This window comes from Ursus maritimus, unplaced genomic scaffold (assembly GCF_017311325.1).
Source record: "Ursus maritimus isolate PB19 unplaced genomic scaffold, ASM1731132v1 scaffold_4, whole genome shotgun sequence".
Taxonomy (NCBI): Eukaryota; Metazoa; Chordata; class Mammalia; order Carnivora; family Ursidae; genus Ursus; species Ursus maritimus.
In genome coordinates, this window is record NW_024426552.1 from 86,948,680 (window position 1) to 86,972,488 (window position 23,809).

Sequence of the window (23,809 nt, forward strand, 5' to 3'; positions counted from 1 at the left end):
GATTTATTTATTTATTTTAGAGAGAGAGAGAGAGAGCGTGAGTGGGAGGGGCGGAGGGAGAGGGAGAATCTCAAGCCGACTCTGCGCTGAGCATGGAACCCTACAGAGGGCTGAATCTCATGACCCCAAGAACACCACCTGAGCCAAAACCAGGATCGAAACCTCAACCAACTGCACCACCCAGGCACCCCTAAAAACATCTTTTTTAGTTGTAAAGAACCATGATTGAAGCCACAGGGATGCTAATGTCTGAAAGAAGGCATCTTAAAGTAAAGGTTCTTTCATTAATTCAGATAAATTAATAAGCTGTGGGGATCAGAGGCACACAAGGTTTGGAATAATAGCCCTAGCTTTCTTGGCTAATATTAGGCATGACATCAAGAAAACCATTCAAACTTTCAGAGACTTAGTTACTATAGAGGAGGGACCATTCCCACACATCACAGTGATTTTGTAAGGATTATGAGTGTTTACATAAGATAATGTATTTGAAAATTACAGTTACACAGGATATCACTCAGATAACTATATTTTTAAAAATCTCTGGTTAAAATAAGAACTGTTCCTTTACCATGGTTCCAACACAACAATAATAATGGACATTTATGAAGCATTTACTAAAGGCCAGGTGATGTAAAGACAACACTCGTCTACGGACTTTACAAGGAAGAAAATGAAGTCTTAAAGAGGTTTAAGGCTTGAAGACTGACTCATAGTAATTAAGTGGTAGAACTGGGACTCAAACCCATATAATTGATCAGATTCTACACTATGGCCATGGGAAATGAGGTAGGAAATTTATTATAAATAGCAAACAAACAACTGATACAAAGACCCTTGAGGTCAAAATGGTGAAGAATTCAAATCTGTCTTTAGCCACCTCTTCCACACCTACCCCCTCAACCCAGATACAGTCAGCCTATGCTTTTCCCTATGCTAAGGATATGAAATTAGTGTTAAACTGATACCAATTACCTTTCAATAAAATCTTTATAAATTATATTATGTATAGTGACATCTTAGCAAATTGCCCATTAAGTGTATCAAGTAGTAACTTGTAATTTCTAGCATTTAACTGATATAATTTAGGCTAAAGAGACCTTCCCAAAACCTCTCAAATTACATGAATATGGTCTCATACTCTGTCCATTTGTAAAGTGCTATCTGCTTACATGTGTTTCCTAGTTTTAGGGCAAAGAGCTTTAAAATTGTACTTTCTAACCCATCAGAATTTTAAACAACCTCAAATTACTTGTACAACAAAATTCTTCCCTGGCTTACCAGTTGCCTGACTATATGTGACCTTATTATTTTTTAAAATTTTATTTATTCATTTTAGAGAGAGAAAGTGAGCACAAGTGAGGGGAGCTGCAGAGGGACAGGGAAAAGCAGACTCCCCGTTAAGCAAGGAGCCTGACACAGGACTCGATCCAAGGACCCTGACACAGGACTCGATCCCAGGACCCTGAGATCATGACCTGAGCCGAAGGCAGATGCTTAACCGACTGAGCCACCCAGTCTCCTCTGTGTGACCTTATTTTAAAAATATATTGTCTCTGCCTGTTTTGTAATTAAAACATACAAATGTTAAAGCTCAGCAAAATGAAAGAAACGAAATCTACTTATTTAGTAAGTCATACTAGGAATTTTGTAAAAACCCAAAGAAACTGTATATGTTGTACCAATCATCACATAAAAAATACCATTTGTAGCCATGTTTCACTTCATTATTTCTAGGACAGGTTACTCTGCTATTTTGTCCAGTCCTCTTTGATTCCAATTTAGCATAAAACGCTTTGTAATTTAGCTTTGCTGTCTAAGAAGAACAGACAATAAAGAATCCAGAATACTCAGACAATTTTGAAAATTTTAGAAATTAAATTATTTTTTAATGATTCCCTCATTAAATTTTCTGATCCAATCAGACTCACATCCTGTAGCTACCCTTCTCTTTAGTTTACTTCAAAATAGGCTGTTGTACATCAAAACATGTTGAAACAATGACTATAAATACTAAAACATATATATCAGCACACATAGTAACACAGGAAGCCAAAGTGGGCTGACTTGCTTCATTTTGTTTACTATTCTAAGTTAAAAACAAAAATTTAACACAGGTACATGTATGAAAAGATTTCAATAATTTCCTACAGAGTCACAGAAAGATCAATAATGAAGGATATGAAATAGAACAATGCTTGTGTATCTGTCATACAATAGTAACTTGGGAGGAAAGCCAATTTCTGTTTTAATCTACTAAATATTACAAATTTTATTTTTTTTACCAGTTCTTCTCTTAAGGAATCCTTGGTGTTGTAAAATTTATAAAACTGATAATAAGAGTTTGATCCCACCCAAAATACAAGGTGAAGAAAAGTGTTACCATTGTCCTTTTCTTAACAGAATGGAAATTAAATTTTAGATTATATCACAGATGTTTCGATATCCTAATGCCATCACCAAGTTGTACTCCATCCAATTATAGATACACCACTATTTAAAGACAAAGAAATTGTACTAGAACAGTCATTAATTTGGGTATTGGAACAATGTTGGAAAAGTATAGCAAGTTACAACCGTAAGGGTTTCTTTCTCTTGCATTTCATTTGATGACTCGTTTTCTATGTGATCGAATGTATCCTAAAATTGCTTGAAAACTTCTTAGTGTGAGAATTATAAAAGAAGTTTGATGTGGATAATTTAAAAACAAGACTGCTCTTTACTGATAAGGAGGGATAGCAACAACCTAATAGATTTGGATAAAAACAAAAAGAAAACCATAACTGAAAATTTAAGAATAAACATGATCTTTTGGAAGAATCGGTTTGGTAGCTCTTCCTTGACGACAAATACTAGTCCGAATTGAAGTCTGCTATTCTACCACGTATTTTCTCGGATTATAGAGACTCCAATTTTTCTAATTTTCCAACACAGACTTAATTTAAAATGCAGAATTATTCCAAAATGATTGGAACTATTAGTGTTGTAAGAGCTTTAAGATGTAGTTGGATGGCTATAATATTCAAATAATGTACTTATTATTAATTTAAGAAAATTTATAAGAAATTTATTGTGCTAAATAAGATTCCTAGGTGTAATCTAAAATTCGATAAAAGAGAAAACATACCAAAAAATTACATAAAGATTGAATAAAATTTGGAAATGCAAATCTGGTAAATAAAAGTAACTTTCATTTTACCTGTAATAGGCTTTTTTCAAACTGCACATTATTAAAACCACAGAAGCTTTATTTTTAACTATAATATATATTAGGCTATAAAACCTTCCCAATAGCTTTTGCATAAACACACTAAATATATATTTTCAGTTAAAAAGCAGTTTAATGAATATTTATGAGAATAATAAATTAACTTATATGTTAATAATTACTTATTAAAATAATAATTTATTCAGTACATATTATTTTCAAAGTTCAAGTGAGAATATTTTAAGTTTGTATAGCTAGGTTAAGGTTTTATAACTTATTAAAGGTTAATTTGTTATAAATACTGGAAGTCTATTGAATTCAAAACCAGCTACAATACATTATGTGACTATAATTTTATTACATAAATTTTAGGGAGAGGTTTTGGGGATTTTTTGCCGAACAAATATTCATTTTTTTTCAATATGTCTTTCCAGAAGTAAGTTAGCTGTCTCCACATATTTTATAGCAATAGTAAATGAGAAAAATCCAAGCTGCTGACTAGGATTCTTTAGCAATATGTTCCTCAGCAAGATAATAATTAATTTATTTTTATTAAAAGACAGAGAGAGAGAGCTCAGTGCCAAATAGATAGCAATTAATAATTAGACATCAGATGGCTTTTTTAAAGCTTTGTTAAGTACAGAGCCAAGGATATATTTACTTTTTAATTTTCCAATTTTGTTAACCTCCTGTATGAAATTTCAGAAATGAAAGGAACTATGCAAAAATCTCTAAAGTTAGTTTTAGGATATTCTAAATTCAAATACGTAAGAAAATCTTCAACACCATAATGATTCCTGAAATAATCTAAACCCTCTACTGAAGTACCGAGCCTTACGCAGAACAAACAAGGCAGGGATCATAGGATGTAATGAATACGATCTTAGATTTTGATTACACAGAACAGTGACCATTAAGGAAATGAAATGCAAATAGAAAATGCAGTCACTGGTAAAACATTTTGGTGTGATTAAATAAAATATTGGCTTATTTTCAGTTAAATGCTTAGTACGTTCTAGACATTGTGTTGAACACTTATATGTATTATTTCAATTAATTTCTAAAAAAGCCTTATGATTCAGGCAATTTCATTATGTTTTTGGAGCCATACATGATACCTCCACTTTCACAACAAATTTAAAATGTGTAGCTGGTTATAGTACTATTCCGTAAATATAATTTTAATTACCAAAATATTATTTTCATAATATTACACAATTCCATCACCTCAAAAAAGTTTGCGCATAAAAATAAACACTGAAGAATGTAAAAAATGAAAGTAGGCACTATCCTGTTAGGTCATTGTTTATATTCATCCTTAATCATTTATATTTATTTTTAACATTCTTTTCTCCATTAATTTGTATCTGTCTTACTCTATCAAAAAAAAAATTAAAGAGACAAGTTTAATTTTTTCCTTGAGATTCAAATTATGCTACACGGCATCTACATAATTCTTATTGTTAAATCGTGCAAAAGTGCAATCTTGAGAGATAATATTTCTATAATTGATTTATCTAATAAGTATATTATTCTGAAAGTTTGAAAGAACTGCCATTTCCTCACTATTAAATTCATGTCCCTTCCCATTAGATTCTCAGTTTTTAAGGGCTTAATAATAATATTTATCAAGAGTTATGCTTGCTGGGGCGCCTGGGTGGCTCAGTCAGTTAAGCACCTGCCTTGGGCTTGGGTCATGATCCCAGGGTCCTGGGATAGAGCCCCATGGGGCTCCCTGCTCAGTGCGGAGCCTGCTTCTCCTCCCTTTCCCAACCCCGACTTGTGCTCTCTCACTCTCTCTCTCGCAAATAAATAAAATCTTTAAGAAAAAAGAGTTATGCTTGCATTCTCAAATGTAATGCTCACACAACCTTAAGAGTTGATATTATTTTTATTACCACTGTAGAGAATGTAATTTAAAAAAAGAGAGAGAGCGAGAAAACAAACAAAACCTCCAAGATTTCAGAGGTATAATTCCCAAAGTTAAAATATGTCTAAAGCTTACTCTTTCAGATTTTAGAGTAATATGTAATATATAAAACATATTTCTGAAACATGTGTGACTTCAGGGAATGAACCAGAAAAAAAATCGGTTGTTTTTCTCCTTCCTTCTTCCCTCCCTCCATCCTTGTCTGTCTCTGGCTTCCATCTCTCCCTTTCTTGATTTCTTGCTTTTCTTAATTTATACTGTAACACTTAGGAGCAACAACGTGCTTTGTGACTTTTCTTGTGGTGCCAAACTCGTGTGACTCCATGGAGATTACTTCTGGTGACCATATTACGACATATATGCAAAAATCATCTCTTCGAATACATGATGTCACTTGTCTTGATTTTATGATATTGAGATAGTAAATCTAATTAAATTATATTATCACATAGGTAAAATACAGACATGACTTCCAAATTATGGGATTCATTCACTATACACTTTGAAGATTTGTAGACATACCTTCATTTGGTTTTAAGTCACAAAAAAACACTTTAATATTAGGAATAGGATCTGAAGCATTCAATTAGTTATTCTTATCCTAAACTCACTTTCTTAAAGTCTGATTACTACATGGCAGAAAAAATGACACAGTCCAAAGTTTTTTCATTATAACTTATGATTGAAGTTGTATTTCAACAAAAACTACTTAACTTTTGTAGATATGGTAATATTTGGCCTAAGTCATTTAGAAAAATAAGTAAAGTCAGTCAGTGGAAAATGGAAAGCATTCTGATTTAAAACACAACAGCAGATTTAGTTTTTAAATACATTAAACCATTGTTTTCTGACTTTGTGTTCTAGTCCTGACCATGTTTTCTGTGATCAACGGAGCAGCTCTGAAGTCTTATAATTACAAAATATGGAGCATTGGTCTTTTGTAATTACTTCTGAGAACTGGGTAGGAAGTACCTCAATAAATCAGTCAGTGAACAAGCATACCCTAAGTATTAAGATAGTGCTTGTTTTTTATTTTTGTAAAATACTTTAAAACATTGTCTTAAGATAAAAGGAGCAAGTTCGCTTCAATGCACAAAACAATATCTAAAAGCACCATACAACCGTGCTGATTTAAATTTTTTTTTTCATCTGAAATATTCATAGAATGCCACATAAATAGATCCACTAGGATCATCCATAACAGGGCAAGCTACAATGCACTACAACTTTCAATAAAAACGGGGGCTTTTGGGGAGCCTGGGTGGCGCAGCGGTTAAGTGTCTGCCTTCGGCTCAGGGCGTGATCCCGGCGTTCTGGGATCGAGCCCCACATCAGGCTCCTCCGCTGGGAGCCTGCTTCTTCCTCTCCCACTCCCCCTGCTTGTGTTCCCTCTCTCGCTGGCTGTCTCTATCTCCGTCGAATAAATAAATAAAATCTTAAAAAAAAAATTAAAAAAGCAGTCAAAGAAAGCTTTAAAAAATAAAACAACACAAAAAAACACGGGGGTTTTTGGGGTGCCTGGGTGGCTCATGATCCCAGAGTCTCGGGATGGAGTCCTGCATCGGCTCCCTGCTCAAGAGAGGTCTGCTTCTCCCTCTGCCTCTCCCTCTGCCCCTCCCTGCTGCTCGTGTGCTCTCCCCTCTGTCTTGCTCTCGCTCTCTCACATAAATAAATAAAATCTTTAAAAAAAAGTGTTTTTTTCCTCTTTTTTCCTATCTTTCCAGCCTCACTGGCACCTCAGACATGAGAGTACACCAGTGTGCACGTGCACACACCACACACACGTAAAACACACCGTGAATAGTTTATCTCTAAAAAATATTGACTCCCTTTTACGCTCGTCGTTGTATTACTGCACTGGGCACTGCATATTTTTGATGTTCTTAGCTAAATGCATATTTTGATTTTAGGGGATAAGAAATTAAATTTTAATTTTACCATCTTATACTTCTACCACTTAAAGTAGAGTAAATGCTGTCTGTTATTAACTAGAAGAAAAAATAATTCTTTTGAACGTGGTTATGTGAATTAATGCCATCAGAAAAAAAGAAAAGGAGACTGGAATGAACTAAACTATAGTTCAGCAAATCTGAAAAGCATGTAAATGCTTCATGTGAAGCTAGTTTTCAAATACGGTGTTTCTCAGCATTTACTTTACCTAAACTAGAAGATTTCTTATTGATGATCCAATTGTCCATTTGTTGAATATTGATTGGAAGATCACAAATACTATAGATATTTCCTCACTAAATCCCCAATTCAACATTTTAAATTTAATTATTTTGTAAATTAAGTAAATAGTGTGAAGTTTACTTGTCTTTAAATACTACTCCTCCTTCCTAATCTGTGGGAAACATTCTATTCAAAAGTATAAACACCTAACAGTTGTTTCCTACTTCTCATTTCCCTCCAGGCTCTTCTAAGAGCCTGTGTAAGAATGCTTTATGAACTCAAGTAGTGGTTGGTTAAGTTACACACTGGCCAAACAATGCACAATTAATATTAAAATATAAATCTTATTGGATGAATAGATAGGAAAATGGTTCATTTGTAGGAAATTTCAAAATCATTTGGATTCCTGGATCATTAAAATTCTGATTATAAGGATAAAAATGTAAATAAGGAAAATTTAAAAACCAGTTAATACTTACAGATATATTTTACTATATAACAGTGAGTACTAGGAATGTGCTGTCTGTTACTCCTTTTATAAAAAACAGCAATAGCATTTGTGGATTTTTATGTGTAATTTCACATGCAAAAAAGGCATAAGAATATGTATTCATCTGTAATTTCACTGCATACAAATTTAACTTCTGTACGACATGAGGCTGATGTGTGGTATAGACCTAGACAATGGCCCAGCCTCCACGTTTCAGGATTTATATGATTTCTAGTTGTCATGAAGTATACAGTAATTTTTTTTATTATTGCTTTTGTGAAAAGGGCTCTAAAAAGAAAGCCAAATGCTTTTATTGCATTTATAAAATAAATTTCATACTAGAGTGCTATTCAGCAATTTGGGAATATGTGAGGGTCTTAGGATGGGCTTTACTAAGTTTCAGATTGTCACAGAGAAATCTAAGTGAATCCATTATGACATATAAAATAATATTCTGTCTTGAAGCTTAAAGAATTAAAGCACTCTCCCATAAAATAAAGTGCTAAAATACAAAACTAAAATAAACCGAAAGCCTGTGCTTCTGCTCTTTCCCTATTGGGCATGGAAGCCACCTGTTTCATTCTCTCACTCAGCATTTGGATTGTACCCCTCTTCCTCCCTTTCTTTACTCCAACCTAAAGTTCCCAGAATAAAAATATTACTGCCAGAAGAAAAAAAAAAAAAAAGAAGGGGCACCTGGGTGGCTCCGTCAGTTAAACATCTGTCTTCAGCTCAGGTCATGATCCCAGGACCCAAGACTAAGTTTTAGATTGTCACAGAGAAATCTAAGTGGATCCATTATGACATATAAAATAATATTCTGTCTTTAAAAAGCTTAAAGAAGGAAAACACTCTCCCATAAAATAAACTGCTAAAATACAAAACTAAAATAAACCTAAAGCCTTTCCTCTAAGGTTTAAGCTGAAGGGAATTAGCACGAGTTAGATCTGGAGAACTGGCTTGGCTCTCTCCCGCAGTAACAACGGATAAATGAAGGCATGTGTCTTTCATCATTTCTGCTACACGGTGTAGGGATTTTCTCATCAAACCCTTCATGGAGACTAAATGAACACATCGATGGTATTTACGATAACACTAATGAGATCTCCTCCTTCTTGGCCACATATTATTTTTCTACACATTGTAGGAGATAATATCACAATTAGGTTCCCTTTTTGCTCTATCTCAGATGCAGAGAATCCCACCCAAATTTATTTCCGAACTCTGAGTTAGTAGCTACCGCACAAGTAAGAAAAGATGACCTTTTCTCTTTACTCATTCAGCTGCACGTTCCCAGTCCAGATGCTTACTGAGAATCATGATTAGCAGTTGTGATACACAAAGAAGTCAACTGGTTCTCTGCCATTTCCAACCCAGCGGTATCGCTCTATTACCTCGCTTTCCAGTGTCAGCCCCAGAATGTACTTGATGGACCAGTGAAACACGCTCAGCTGTTACCAGGCTGTACAACCTTATCTAGCCCATGCTTCCTTTTTCTTCACTATATGAATGTGTATTAATAAACGTATTATGAATGATTCCTCCAAATATCGGGGATAATCCACAGAACACAGAGATGGCTAGAGTGAAATTTAAAGTTAAAGAAAGGATGCCTTGTCTCCTCCTCCTAGAAGATATACTGTTTGTGGAAGGCTCTGTCTGGAGGGGATTCCGCATGTATCTCTTTGTTAAGTCTACTCATGGGCCTATAAATAAGATGATTAGGGGAAATACACCAGGTTCGTGATAATTGTGTCCTATTCTAGGTAAACGACTACTTCATTGCTTTGTAGAGAGGGCCAAATGCTTTCATAATGTAAATAGTCCCTGGAGCAGTCAAATATAAAGGAACGTGCTTTGTTTTAACTCACAATCTACTGGTAAGGATTTTGAGTATTTGGCCTATAAATTCTGTTCACAAAAGTTTTTGAATATCTTATCTAACTTGAATTTTTAGTCATACATAATTTCACCAGTTTATATAACTGGCCCCTCCCACAAACAGCATTTTAGTCACGTCTATCACTGGAAGACTGAACAAGCAGAATTCAATACCAGAGACAATGCTGCTCTGTTTCCCATTGCCCGCTCAGAACATACCTAGAGTGCATCCCCAAACACCTAGAAGAAGACTTATGCTGATTATTGGTAATTTAAAAGTCCTGTAATCAATCTGAGTCACGTGTCTGAAATAATTAGAATACGTTGTCTCACATCGTGCCTAAAACTCTACCCTTGATTTAAAATTTCATCTTCCTGCCCTCCACCAGCTCCGGTCAGTTATTGAAGAAGGCGTGAACTCTGTTTTCTTTCTTTCCTCATGTGCTAATGATACTTACCTATAAATTGAAGATAATAATGGTCTCTACTTCAATAATATGGTTATTATGAAGTAATGTGATAGTACATAAAAAATGCTTAGAAAAACACCTAGCCCATATTACTAACAATGGGAAAATATAAAGAAGTAGAAATCATCCATAATTCCATTGACCCAATTTATATAATTGGCTCCTAGAAGCTGGAGTAAATAACAATGAAGAGCTGTGAGCCTTTTGGGGTCAAAAAAAGGTGCATCAGAACAAGAGGGTTTGGAGGAGTGGGCAGGCAAACCATTTCTTGGCCAGGAGAAATAATCCGCTCCCACTAGTCTAGCCCAGATCAGAGAACTATAGGTTTGACTAGGCCTAAACACAAGTAGCTTCACAAAAACGTGTAATCATGTATACTCTTTTGTTTCACTAGAAAATATACCTAATATAAATTAGTTTTGCTTTTTTGGATAGCTTTCAGATCGGTATGAATTTGTGTTACCTCTCTACTACTGGATTCTACCTTTTCAGGAGTCACTATAAACATGAGTGCATTCTCTAGACGGCAAGGACTACAGGAAGGGCCGGGCAGGCAGCTACTTTGTGTTTTTTTAAAAAGACAATTATAGACACTGATTCTAGGTCTCTGGAAAATAAGTGTGTGTGTGTGTGTGTGTGTGTGTGTGTGTGTGTGTATAACTGTAGAGAGATCCAGGTGTTACGTAAATATATAAACACATACATTTTTCTGCTCCCAGCTCTGGAGACACAGACCAATCCCAACACAGACACTCATTTTCTGCTCAGTTATTAGATGCTGAGCAAACCCATTTCTTAATTTCAGGTTTCTCAGGTGAGTCAGGCACCAGTCTACCATGTCCCCCACACTGCCGAGAACACACATTAAGCCCTCTACATGGTTCCACTGAAGCCCTAAACACTAGGCTTACAGTGGAACCTAAAATAAATTTCTCCAGGGGCGCCTGGGTGGCTCAGTCAGTGAAGCTCCTGCCTTCGGCTCAGGTCATGATCTCAGGGTCCTGGGATCCACCCCCCACTGGGCTCCCTGCTCAGCCAGGAGTCTGTTTCTCCCTCTGCCCCTGCTCATGATCTCTTTCTCTTTCTCTCTCTCACCCACTGTCTCTCTCAGATAAATAAGTAAAGTCTTTAAAAAAAAATAAATTTCTCCAAAATTTATATTCATAAATTCTTCTCCCTGCCCCTCTTCCAAACCTTTTATATACTAGATATATGAGGTTCAACAACACTCTAACATGTTTTAAATTATTTCCTTTGAAATACTGGTGTTGGGTAGTTCATATTGAAATACGCACTCTTGTACATATTAGAGCTTCAGTTAAAAATTTCAATTTGTCACCTCGATTAGCTAGCTAGCTATATCCATCCACCAATCTACTCTAACTACACATACACTTACTAAAGACGCAGTTTGTGAGGTGAGACTGCCTGGGTGTAAATCCTGATTGTTTCATTTGACTATCTGGTCATCTTTGAGCCAGTCGCTTATTTGTTTCCTGCCTTAGTTACCTCTCCTGTAAATTGAAGATAATAATGTTCCCTGCTCAATAATATGATTATTGTGAAAATTAATGTGACAATACATTTTTAAAAAATTTAGAAAACTACTTATCCTATATTACTAACATACTATCTTTAGGAAGTAATAATACAATCATTATTATGATAATTACTATAAATGTCTACTTTATAACTTGTTTGACTTATGAGGATTTTCACATGCTATTCAATATTCTTCTTTACATGTAATTATATAGCCATACAAATAGTATCATTTTCAATACTAAACTGGACAGATGTATAATTTCTAAAATTTGTCACATCATTGATGATCTTTATGTTTATCATCTGTGTTTTTTCCTCTTTATAATATACTGTTGAACTGGAATTACTGGATCAAAACATGATTAAGTGTTTTAATATATATTGACAAATTACACTGCTAAAAATTAATATCACATTGACACACATATATCACATATCTCAAATATAATGTATTTTTAAGACTACCTTAAAATTCTAGCCAATTATCTACTATCAGACATCGATTTAAGTATAAGGGTATCCATGGAAGGTCATGAATAACAGATACAGGATGTTATCTTGTCTCCTTACAGAGTGTGCAAACAGATTTCTGGAAACTTTTTTGGACTTGGGAAGCAAAGACCTTTAAGTGTTGATGAGGAGAAATCCAATATATCTTCAGAACCAGAGAGTTCCAGTGATACTACACTGACCATTCTTTTTTTTTTTTTTTTAAGATTTATTTATTTAGTTTAGAGAGAGATCGTGTGCGCATGCAAGAGACAGCAGGGAGGAGGGGAGGAAGAGGGATAGGGAGTCTTAAGCAGATTCTGTGCTGAGCTGGGAGCTCCACGCAAGGCTCAAGCTCACAACCCTGAGATCAAGACCTGAGCAGAATCCAAGAGTCGGATGCTTAACTGACTGCACCATCCACATGCCCCAACCATTCTTTTTAGAATAGAATAGAAAAAGAAAATGAAGTAAGAATGAGCAGTAGTGGCTGTCCATCGTGGTGGTTCATTATGAGATACTTAGATTGAGCTGCTTTAATTATGTAAATGCAACTAGTGGATGACTGCTAATAAACTTCTATTTAAATAAAATAAATCAAAATTGTTTCTCCTCAGCATAGTATATTTTAATTAAATTCTTGAGCACAGTCAGTAACTGTGAAGTTATACAGTTGACAAAATCAATCACTAAGGACTGTAAATCTGCTAGGTACTGGGCTAACACAAAGCACACAGTAATTAGTCAGTTTTGATAACACAAGTTTCACATATGTCATAAGAAGAGGACACTCTGATTCTCATTTATTACTCTACATAAGTATTACAATAAAGAATATGCCAATTTTAACAAGGTCCCACGAACTCCGATTTCTGGCTTAAATTATCTTCTGTCTTAAGTAATAAGTACAAAGATTTTAATTTAAAAAGTTCTATTTTGGCAAAATCATCTTCCTGTGACACTCTCTGACTCTCTGTGCCTCTCTTTCTCTCTCTCTCTAGGTCTCTCTCTCTCATTCTCTCCACTCACAGAGGCATATAAGTCAAAAAACCCCAAAATATTCACCCCACCACCAACAAACAGACAGCCATTGGACCAACCTTATAAAGTAATGGCAATTTTCCTAATTTCAGGAGTGCAATCTGATTCGTTGTATTTTTCATTTTTTGAATCCTTTTTAAATCATCTGCATTTCCATAACTCACATCAATGACTTCAGCCTGAAAGAGAAGACAAAAAGAAAAATAGTCTTGCAGGAAGAAGTACAGCAAACTGTCCATTTAGTATGATAAAATCATTCACAATAAATTGAAATATTCAAAAAAGAACTATTGCAACACTTACCCTGACCCAATCACCAAGAAACATGATCTTTCTATTTCTATCAGGGTACAACAATTCTTCAGGTCGCTTGAAAAAACGGTTTAGAGTCACAAACTGAGGGTTGTTGGAAGGGAGGTGAGTGGGGGGATGGGGTAATTGGGTGATGGGCATTAAGGAGGGCAGTTGATGTAATGAGCACTAGGTCTTATATGCAACTGATGAATCAACAAATTCTACCCGTGAAACTAATAATACACTATGTTAACTAAATTGAATTTAAATAAAAATTTCGAAAAAAAGTTTTAGATTCATTTTTCCTTTGCCCTCTCCCTTCTAAACAAGTTACAAACCCAATTAATTCCTCTAACAGACAATTGAGTTTGGTATATTATATATTTATGTTTCTGAATTTTGAAACATTTTACAAAATATGATTAATTTCCTTAAAGTTCAACAATAATCATACCATTCCTAGACTTAAAAACAATTCAAAGGCCCTTAATTGTTATCCAAATTAAGTAAAGTACATTATACACGGCTGTTCAGGTGGTGCATATATTCGGTGTGCATGACAGCTCCTTGGATTATGCAGGAAAGAACCTGTACAACCAACCATATGCACTAGTCTGGCATTCAAGGATTTTAGACCATGAGCCCAGGCGACGATTTCTGTCACATTTCCCACTACCCTCCCTACAGTTATCTTATACCCTACATCAAATACTTTTTATTTTTAAAAGTCCCCTTTTATTAATGTTAAAATTTTATGCCTTTCTGGAGATTCTAATGAGAATCCTCTGATGTAGTTGCCTCTTTCCCGGAATCTCCTTGAAAAGTACCTATCAAACTGAGAGTTCTATCAAACACATAGTCCTGTGATCCAAGATGATTACTTTTAGGTTTAGTTTCCATAATTTCTACCATTAAAATAGTAATTGTTGGGGTGCCTGGGTGGCTTAGTAGGTTAATCATCTCACTCTCATTTTTGGCTCAGGTCATGATCTCAGATTCCTGAGATTGAGCCCCACACAGCACTCTGAGCTCAGTGGGGAATCTGCTTGAAGATTCTCTCCCTCTGCCCCTCCCCCCCAAAATAAATAAGTCTTTTAAAAAATATTAATTGTTATGCTCTCCAATGATAACATTATAATACAGAATGTGCTGTTTCAAACTACAGCATATATACATTGAGACATTAAGGAGTTAGTGGTGGTAAATAGTGAAAGAATAAAGATGGAGAATCCAGACCTCTAACTTCCCACGTTTCTCAACTGGAGCTAATTTCTTTCTCCAGTTTCATGCAAAGGGCTTCCATAGAAGACTCATATGAAGAGAGAATTCTGTTTTTAGAAGCACATGTGAATACCACCAAGATACCAGCAAATCTGTTAGAGGAAATATTTCTGGCATGAAATATTTTCTTAGCTATTTCATTCATCTGCATCTGTCAAAACTTTACTGATACAGTAAAACCCTTTTCAAATGTTACCTTCTGATGAACTGGATTTCCCTGTTGCCCAAGAATATGCGACCTTCTCTTCTTTGAATCCCAGTGATTTGTTTCTGACTCTCCTGAGGACCTCACTGGACTCATCTCTTTATATATAAATCTTCCTCAGTGAAGGCCCATCATGCACCTTTCTCACCCCTCACCAGATGTCCAGCATACACTGTTGGCTTATTGGTATTAAATTGAAATGATTATAGTTTATACGATATCTCTGAAAAGTTAAGGTGTACTTTCAAATGGATTCCCTAAGAAAACCTTCTTGTTAAAAATACTTCCGTCAAAATGGTTTTGGATAATAATTTTGTTCCTATTAAAATATGATTAAAGCAGTGCCTTATTAATATAATTTTTGAGTTTGCTAATACCATTACTATATAAATAACTGCAGATTTATGATTTTAAAAGCCTGATTAAATAAATGATCATATAATATTAGTAATCATCACATTGAAAAATTCAGAGAATTCATATTATTCATTTAAATTTTTAAGCTACCTACTAATTATGTGTGATTCACAGATATCATCATAAAACAGGGATATTACTCAATTGGTTATATTAATGAACATATTTTTCATATTTAGGAGAGGCTGGGGGAAGATCACGCTGTTTTGAGAGGGTGTGGGCTAGAGTTCAACTTTTTGTTTGTGTATATAACAGAAAGATGTGAGAGTTAAAAATATACCAGTTTACATATTGGAAAATAGCAATAGCTTGCCTCAATAATGGCAATTTTAATTAAAGAGCTCTTTGATGATCATTCTTTAAATAGCACATCAATAGATTCAAGCATTTAACACAGAGGAAGAGGGTTTTTTTTTCTTTTTTCACAAAAATTTTCCTCAACACAGCATCATTATACCAATTTATTTTGGCTTCTGCATTAAAAATCAATAGTTACAGAAATCAATGTTCTCATGGTTTGACAGGTGGTGATAAAAATGTTTCTATTGCCTTCAAAAGATGCCTCTGAATCAGGTCCTTCCTGAAAGTCTTTCCTATTTACCTTTAAGCAAACTGAAAAATCACAGCTGCAAGAAAGCACATTGAATTTTTCTGAGCACAAATCAATACACAATGATATGATAAAATGTCAAGCCATTTCTTTCCACACATTCTTGTTTCTACAATGAACTTTTCTTATTGTATGTATTCTGTCACACTAGACGATCATCCAGTCAACCAGTTGAGGTATTATGTTTAATTTACGTCCAAATACCAAGGATTAAGTTACATCTGACTAGTCCCTTTGGAAAATATCAAATGAGCAGGAACCTATGTACTTGTTGAACTCTTCACTTGTGTGCACCAACTTCTCCACTGAGGACTTGCCTGCCTCATAGGAGGGGGAAATTGAGAGGCGCAAAGTAAAATGGAACTAGTTCTGTTTTGTTTTATTTTATTTTTTAATTTAACCAGGGAGAGATACAGAAAAGTCTACACATTAATTTTTAAATTTGATACATTAATTTTTGACTAAGAACAAAGAACTTAAAACAACAGCAACAACTGTAACAAAAACCAAATATTTTATACTTCATTAAAGATTTTGAAGTATTGAAGTGACAGTGGAGTATTGAATGGGTAATGAAGGATACTTCATTAAAGATTTTGAAGTATTGAAATGAAGTATTGAAATGAGAGTGGTAGCAGTTAAGAGAGAAAGTGGCACGGTTTCGAGAGAAACACTAAAAATTAAAGTATATTATCTTTGGTGGCAAAATATGTGATTAGAAGGAATCATAAACCAGATAATTAGCAATAACAAAGACTCAAAACATTTTAAAACAAGTGATATTCTGTTATATCAGTGGTTTTACACTTCTACACAAAAATGGTGAGGCTATCCTGAGCAGAAGCAACAGGAAGGAATAACTAAGAAAATGAATAGAATTGTTATTTCCTGTAGTCAGCTAAAGGAAATAAATAGGACAATCATGGAAATAACCAGGTCAGAGAAGAATATCTAGGGCCGTCCTCCTGTGGGTGGCCTGTGCTCCGAAGTGATGAACAATCCAGTGCCATGTTTCTCTTCTATCTTGAGGTAGCGAAAATTATTCATGCTGATGAAATGATGTATGCTTTGAAATTTTTCAGACTTGACATTTTCAACCAAATCAATCACTCTGGATCCTCTTAGCTCTTCTCTAATAGATTCTAAATGTACAGAATGTTTGAAAAGCATTGCTGCTTTGACTAAAACAGTAATTTTCTACTCAGAGCCAGAAACGGTAAACCGAAGCACTTCTCATACTGACAAAATACAGTGCCATCAGACGTACTAGTCACCCAAACACAAGTTTTACCTCAGAAATTTACTACTATCTTACATAATCTAGCTCTGAATCCTCTTCGAATTAGTGTTTGTGTCTATTGAAAATTTGTAAAATCAAAATGTCCTCCCATGTTTACCTCTGTCTTTTCTAGAAGGCATTAATGCGTCAATATTTATGAAGACTTCAAAATTCAGAGACTGCTAGAATTTTATTAGAACTTCTTTCTCAAGTTCACTCAATGGTTTTCCATCACACGGACATTATCATGAAAATCATACTGTACCAAAGCATGAAAAGCAATGCTGCTTCCTCCCACTCCTGTAGAAGACATCACTAATCAGTCATCACCTTTTCAAACTCATTCTCAGGATGGTAATCTAGCGAGTGAAGACCAATTAGGGGCTGGCATAAGTAGGGAGCTGTATAAAATACTTAATATTTTAATATTAAATAACTATTAATATTTTAAAAATATTAATATTTAAAAAATATTTGGCTATTTAAAATCTTTAATAACTACAACGCAAGTACTAATCAGTTAAAGTGCACTCCTAACCAGTCAGAAGGGATACCAGCTAGTGTGTTAAACTAGTACATTCCAACTGAATCCAGCATTAAGCATGAGACACACAACCCATTTTGCTGCTTTTGGTGTAAAAGATCAGATAAAGAGGTGGCTTGTCAATTTTATCACTTTTTTTTTTTTTACTGTAATATATACACTTGCTGAAAAAAGTATTTGCTACAATGATATACTAAATGTAAGGCTTACTGACATGATGACCACATTTCTATAGCAGAAATAACAAAGACAAGCCAGAGTAGTAGTTAGTTGTCTTGACATATAGTAATTATTTAAAAAGTTTGCAAAATGTTTTATAATCTAATATGTAATGCACACCCATCTAAAGGATGAAAAAATTGAGTTAAAACTACTGTAATATAGAAATTTAACCAAACTGAAGCACAATTCTGTTGCGTTTCCATTTCCATGTTTTAAGTCTATAATCTCCAAAGCCAATAGATAGAATTATGTAAGTTAAGAAGAAGATACCAGAGTAAGAAAAAATAGATTTGTCCAGAAGAAAAAATACTTTAAGCTTTCCCAATTTTAATAAATTTTCCCCTACAAAATATTTAGATATTTGTATTATTTGGCCAACAATTTAAAAATAACCACCAGTCAGAGTATCTTTCCTTTCCACTATTGTTATTAAAGTCATTTTGAAAGGAAAAATATATCTTTTAAGAGAGATTATGAAAAATATGTAGAGAATTAGGAGAAAAAACAGGAGAAAACATAGTTATGGAAGTCCAAGGAAGAGTGTATTAAAGAGGGAATTATTTCATTTTCCAACAGTATGTGCCAGGTTATATTCTAGTTTCTGAAGGTATGAAGGAGAATGAGTTACAAAAGGTGCCTTCATGCTCTGGTGACTTTCTCTTGCTAGAAGGTCAATAAAAACATAAACAAAGACACTAACAAGCAGACGACTTTCAGTTATGATACGCCCTAACAACAATAAGGAAGGGGTAATGTAACAGAGGGTGATAAGGAGTAATTTTAATAAGGATGTCAGGGCAGGCATTGCTATGGAGATCACATCCAATTGATGAGAAGCCATGCACTGCCCTGGGGAAAGAACTTTTTCGGCAGAGGTTAAGAACAAATAAAAGAAGAGCTTGATCAAATGAAACGAAGACATTGAATATGTTAAGGAGTAAACCATGATTACAGAATGTTGAAATAAGAAGTTATTAATTTTCTTATGGGGTAGCAGTTAGATAGGAATGGAATTTCAGGAAATTTACCAATGAAGGAAAGAACAATAGTTAGGTGATGCACAACAGTTGGGAGCAAGGGTTAGCTGGTACGTGTGCAGCTGAGAGGTGATGGTATGTTTTTGGTTGGTCTGCTTTTACCAAAAAGGAGACTTAAAAATATTTATAAACTGAAAAGAAGATTTGGTCCAATTTGGTTGACAAATCCTAGAAACAAAAGCAGTATGGAGTTACTGGATCTAGATTCTTCTTTCTCATCATGAGAATGGAGAATATAAATGAATGTAAAAGAGGTTAATCCTACTCCATTGACATTTCCAAGAACATCAGCAATAACTGGTTATGAGAGTTTCTGCAACTTTATCACTTTCCACACGTTAAACTTATTTACTCTGTTTCCCTGCAGTAAACTAGGAATAAGATTCTTGAAGTTAAAAATAACGGCAGCAGCACTGGCTAATTGCTTTGGAGATAAGTAACCTGGAATGACTCAATCATGTCTCCTGGTGTCAGGGTATAGGGAAATGGGGACACAGGGTCACTGTTTGAGAGTCTAGGCAGGAAGCTGGTGGACCAGTCTCGGTTGCTCAAGAAAAAGGATGGAAGATCAGTTGATATTTTGCAAAATGCTCCAAGTATCCCAGAAGGGGTTACATCTGACAGATAATTTGAGCAAATTCTTGGAAAGAATTTACCTCTCGATCTTCCATTAGTTCTGTGTGAAAGATAAAGTTTATCTAAGGAACTTCCCCTTTAGGAGGGAAACCAGAGGGAAGTTCTCTGCCCTTTACAATACTGGTATTGACTTTTGAGTGGTCTCTGTGGCATTGTTCTTGGCTCTGTGTAGCCTACCTGAATACTGTGGCCATACTGTAATTGGAAAACCAGTTTCTTGCTGAGCACTGAGTGCAGGGAAGTTGTATGTTAGTAAAATGTATCTCAGGGTGTGTGTGTGTGTGTGTGTGTGTGTGTGTGTGTGTGGTGGGGGGGTGGATCCCTGATGTGTAGCATTTATAATTTTTGTGGTTTAAATATCAGAACAGAATTAGGAAAGATTCACAGAATTGACTTCCACTAGCTAGAACAAGCTGACTTAAACCATTCCAGCATACCACTGGGGCACTTGTACCTGGCCTTTTAAGTGGTAGAGCAATGTATTACTCAGGGCTTTCCTAGGCGGCTGAAAACAGAAGCAGGTATGCTTTAGAGGTATGGGTTGAAGCTGGTGCCTAGGTCTTGGCAACGTAGAAAGAGTAGAGAAGTAGAAGAAGGCAAGAGGTGGGCGGGTAACAGCAAGAGAGAGATGAAGCCGAGAGTTCACAGAAAACCCCCAGCTATCTGAAAGTTGGAAACTGAGCATAGGGTTTTTGAGAGAGAGAGGAAAGGAGGGTTAGGAGAAGGACTGAAGTGGATACAAGTTTATGACATGATATAGGGGAAAAAGATAATCAATACTTAACCATTTATGGCCTCTGTTCTAGACATTTTACTAAGGAGATCATATCAATTGTGTTCAGTCTATCTTCAGAACACTCGTATTTGGGAGGTACTTCTGCCCATTTTATAGAGGAGGAACCTGCAGTTTAGAATATTTAAATATCTTGCTAGTGCTCATAGTAGTTTTGAGCATGCAGTTGGCAATTGCTTACCTGACAGTTTTTCCTATTAGACTGCCAGCTGCATGTGGACAGTATCTAGAGCTTTCTTATTGATCACTTTGTCCCGTGACTGGCCCTTAACAGGCACCCAGTATGTATTTGTTGAATACTAACTGTTTCTTGTTATATTAGTGAAACCCAGATGGTTAAATGCTGTATTAGTCACCTAATCTTTCACCATCAAATTAAAATAGAAGGAAAAACAGACTAATAATCACAGGGCACTTTATTTAATAAATGATACTCAAATTATTAAGGTAAGGATATTGAAGGAGTTGCAAATTCATTCAAGAGAATTCTTCCTGGAGGTCATGAAAGTAATATGACAGAATTCTGCTTCTTTTGAAATCAGTCAGATTAGTGTATTGAAATAGTAGATAAACCTAAGGATCAACTTTTCCATAGATCTTTCTAGTTCTGAAAAAATTGAATTTGCAGCACCTACTGAAATGAGGTAAATTTCATCCGTACTTTATTTATTTATTTCATTAGTACTTTATGGAGATTAAAATATAAATTAAATTTGCAAAGAATGTTACATTATCACTTAACTTGGTAAGTGGCATGTTTTAAATCATGTCAAAACTAAAAAGAAAAATGCTAACCCAGAATTTTCTGTCAGATAACACTTAATTATGATGATTCAGAATCTTTAGAAATAACTTTGGTCAAATTAGAATTTTGTAGTCAAACACTTTCTCACTAAAAATGCCATATTTGTTTTAATGAAGAGGGAAAGAAAATTCATTGCACTTTAACCACTTAGCTGAATTCAGCCATCTTTGTTTCAAAACCTTTATTTCATAAAATAGGCTTTTGTTCTCTTTCCCAGGTGGATAATGTAACCTAACAACGATTTAACTCGACAACGTATTGTGATAGGTCACTTCTGTATTTGTAAATGCTTCTGTCTAAATATTAAGTACAGGAAAATATGCACTTTAATCATGTGGAAATTAACTCCATGGTTGTTATGTTCAAATAAAAAAGCAGCAATTATGGAATTGTTTTGTTAACTAAGTTGGTTCATACACAAAGCTCATGAAACCAGAAAGAGAAGGTCATATTGGGCCAAGAAATTTTATGCAGATTTTTAAAAGGTAAAAACATTATATACAAGTGTGCTCACAGCCATTTATCTCACAACAGTGCACTGTTGACCAAAAGATAGATTCCACGAGAGAAAAAGAAGGGAGACAAATAAAATGTAGTAATTTTCAACATGAAAAACAGCTTGCACCAAACTCACATTTTTCTGTTGGTGAGACAGTAGCTTCATCTTCTTACCCAGACAACAAACATTTAAATAATGCAATTCCATTCTACTCCTTTATTTAGCTTTCTGATAATTTTTTTCATCTGTAACAGGAAGCATTCACAGAAAAATGTATACAGCTCTGCCTTTTGCCATAACACTCGATGTTTGCTTTTGAGACTATTAAAAGAGAAAGACAGTTTTCCTAGCTATAAGAAAATAGACATCTGATTGCAAGTTCTCCAAGGATTCCTTCAGTGGTTATATTTTTTCCTAAGACTACTTGATACAATTCGAGCTCGTGTTTTGAGATTTCACGTGTTACACTATGGCCTGGTATTTACAAACGGAAGACAAGCAATGCTCTTCAGGCCCAAGTTGACATGATTTGTCATTCTGCATTCAAAAATAAAATATTTACTCCTAGTTTCTCTGAGCTTTTCGTTTTAAATTAAAAATCTGATTAGATATTATATGTATTTTATTATTCATTCATACTTAACAAGGCATTTTCCTCCCTAATGATTAATATTTGTCATATTAAACAGAAGACAGGAAGATTACATTCAGACAATATGATAAAAAGTTTGTACTTCCAAATCATTATATATAGTTCTCATATTTTAATTTCTCCCATTTAAATGTGTTTATTTTATACCACATAATAACCACAGCAACACTGTCAGTGTGCTAAGCACACTCGATGCATCTACGTGGTTTGCATTATTTCGTCCCCATGACAACCAGTCAAGGTACTATTATTGTTCCCCCTAAACAGATAAAAACACTGAGGCTGAGAGAACAAAAACGACCAACCCATAGCTGAGCAGCTAATAAGGCAGGATGCAACGCTGGGCTCTCTGAGGAATGGGGCAGGGATAAATGTGTCGATGACAATCTATCTTATGCATGGTTAGTGAGTTGTTGAAATTAAGTTTAAAATAATAATTGCATTATTTGTTTTTACTTTCAGACACAAAATAATACTTAACAGAAAGAAAATTCCCAAATCTATGAAGTGTAGAAAAATGAAAGCAAATTCTCTGTTCAAAAATATAAACATAGTAGACTCAAATCTCACCAACCTATATTAAATATTAATTGTTTCCTTTGCTTTTCTGCATCTGTGTGGATTTCACAAAGGACAACTGAAATAATTGCACAGGAATTACATAAGGCCATATATTCTATTTATAAAACTGACTAGACATTGTCAGCACTCACTACCAATGTCTTTAACAGTATGATGATATTGTACTTGATATTTATCTTTTAATAAAAATATAAATCACTGTTTATTCCCTGAAGCTAACCTCACTCATGTTAAATTATTTATGTATCTATTTTAATATGTATTTTGCATCTGACAGGACAGCTCTCCTTAGGACCCCTTTACTGACCCACCTGTCATTATGATGGGGTAAACAATGTCACCTTTCTAGCACACAATGAATTACAAAGAAGTTGCAAAGTACACCATCCATCATACTGGCACTAAGTAGGTTTTCGAAGTAGATCTCAGATATCACAAATGCTGTTTAGACTGTTACCAGAAAGCAAAAATTGGAAGCTTATACAAAGTGGTCATATGATGAATGGACATGACAGGTCTTCAAAGAAAAGGGGCACTCCTCTTCTACAAATAACCTTGTCAAAAGCAAAAGTAGTGGGGAGCTTTGCTGGCAGTCAGACTAGAATAATTTAAGAACTTAATGGCTCAGCCTGATAGAAATTCATGCAAATACAATGTACTCAAAATCAAAAAGTACGTATGCCTGAATCATCAGCAGCAACCTCTCAAGCTTGATTTTAATTAAGAG

The 23,809-nt window shown here is 34.8% G+C and overlaps 1 protein-coding gene across 2 annotated transcripts in view; it reads right to left on the reverse strand.

Annotated features, from left to right (window-relative positions):
* The window catches only part of NAALADL2 (N-acetylated alpha-linked acidic dipeptidase like 2), a 1,239,935-nt gene that overhangs the window by 482,438 nt on the left and 733,688 nt on the right, over window positions 1-23,809 (reverse strand). For both annotated transcript variants that reach the window (XM_008705318.2, XM_008705320.2), the window contains one exon: window positions 13,286-13,405. In XM_008705318.2, the coding sequence (XP_008703540.2) occupies window positions 13,286-13,405 (120 nt within the window). The remainder of the gene's footprint in view (window positions 1-13,285; window positions 13,406-23,809) is intronic.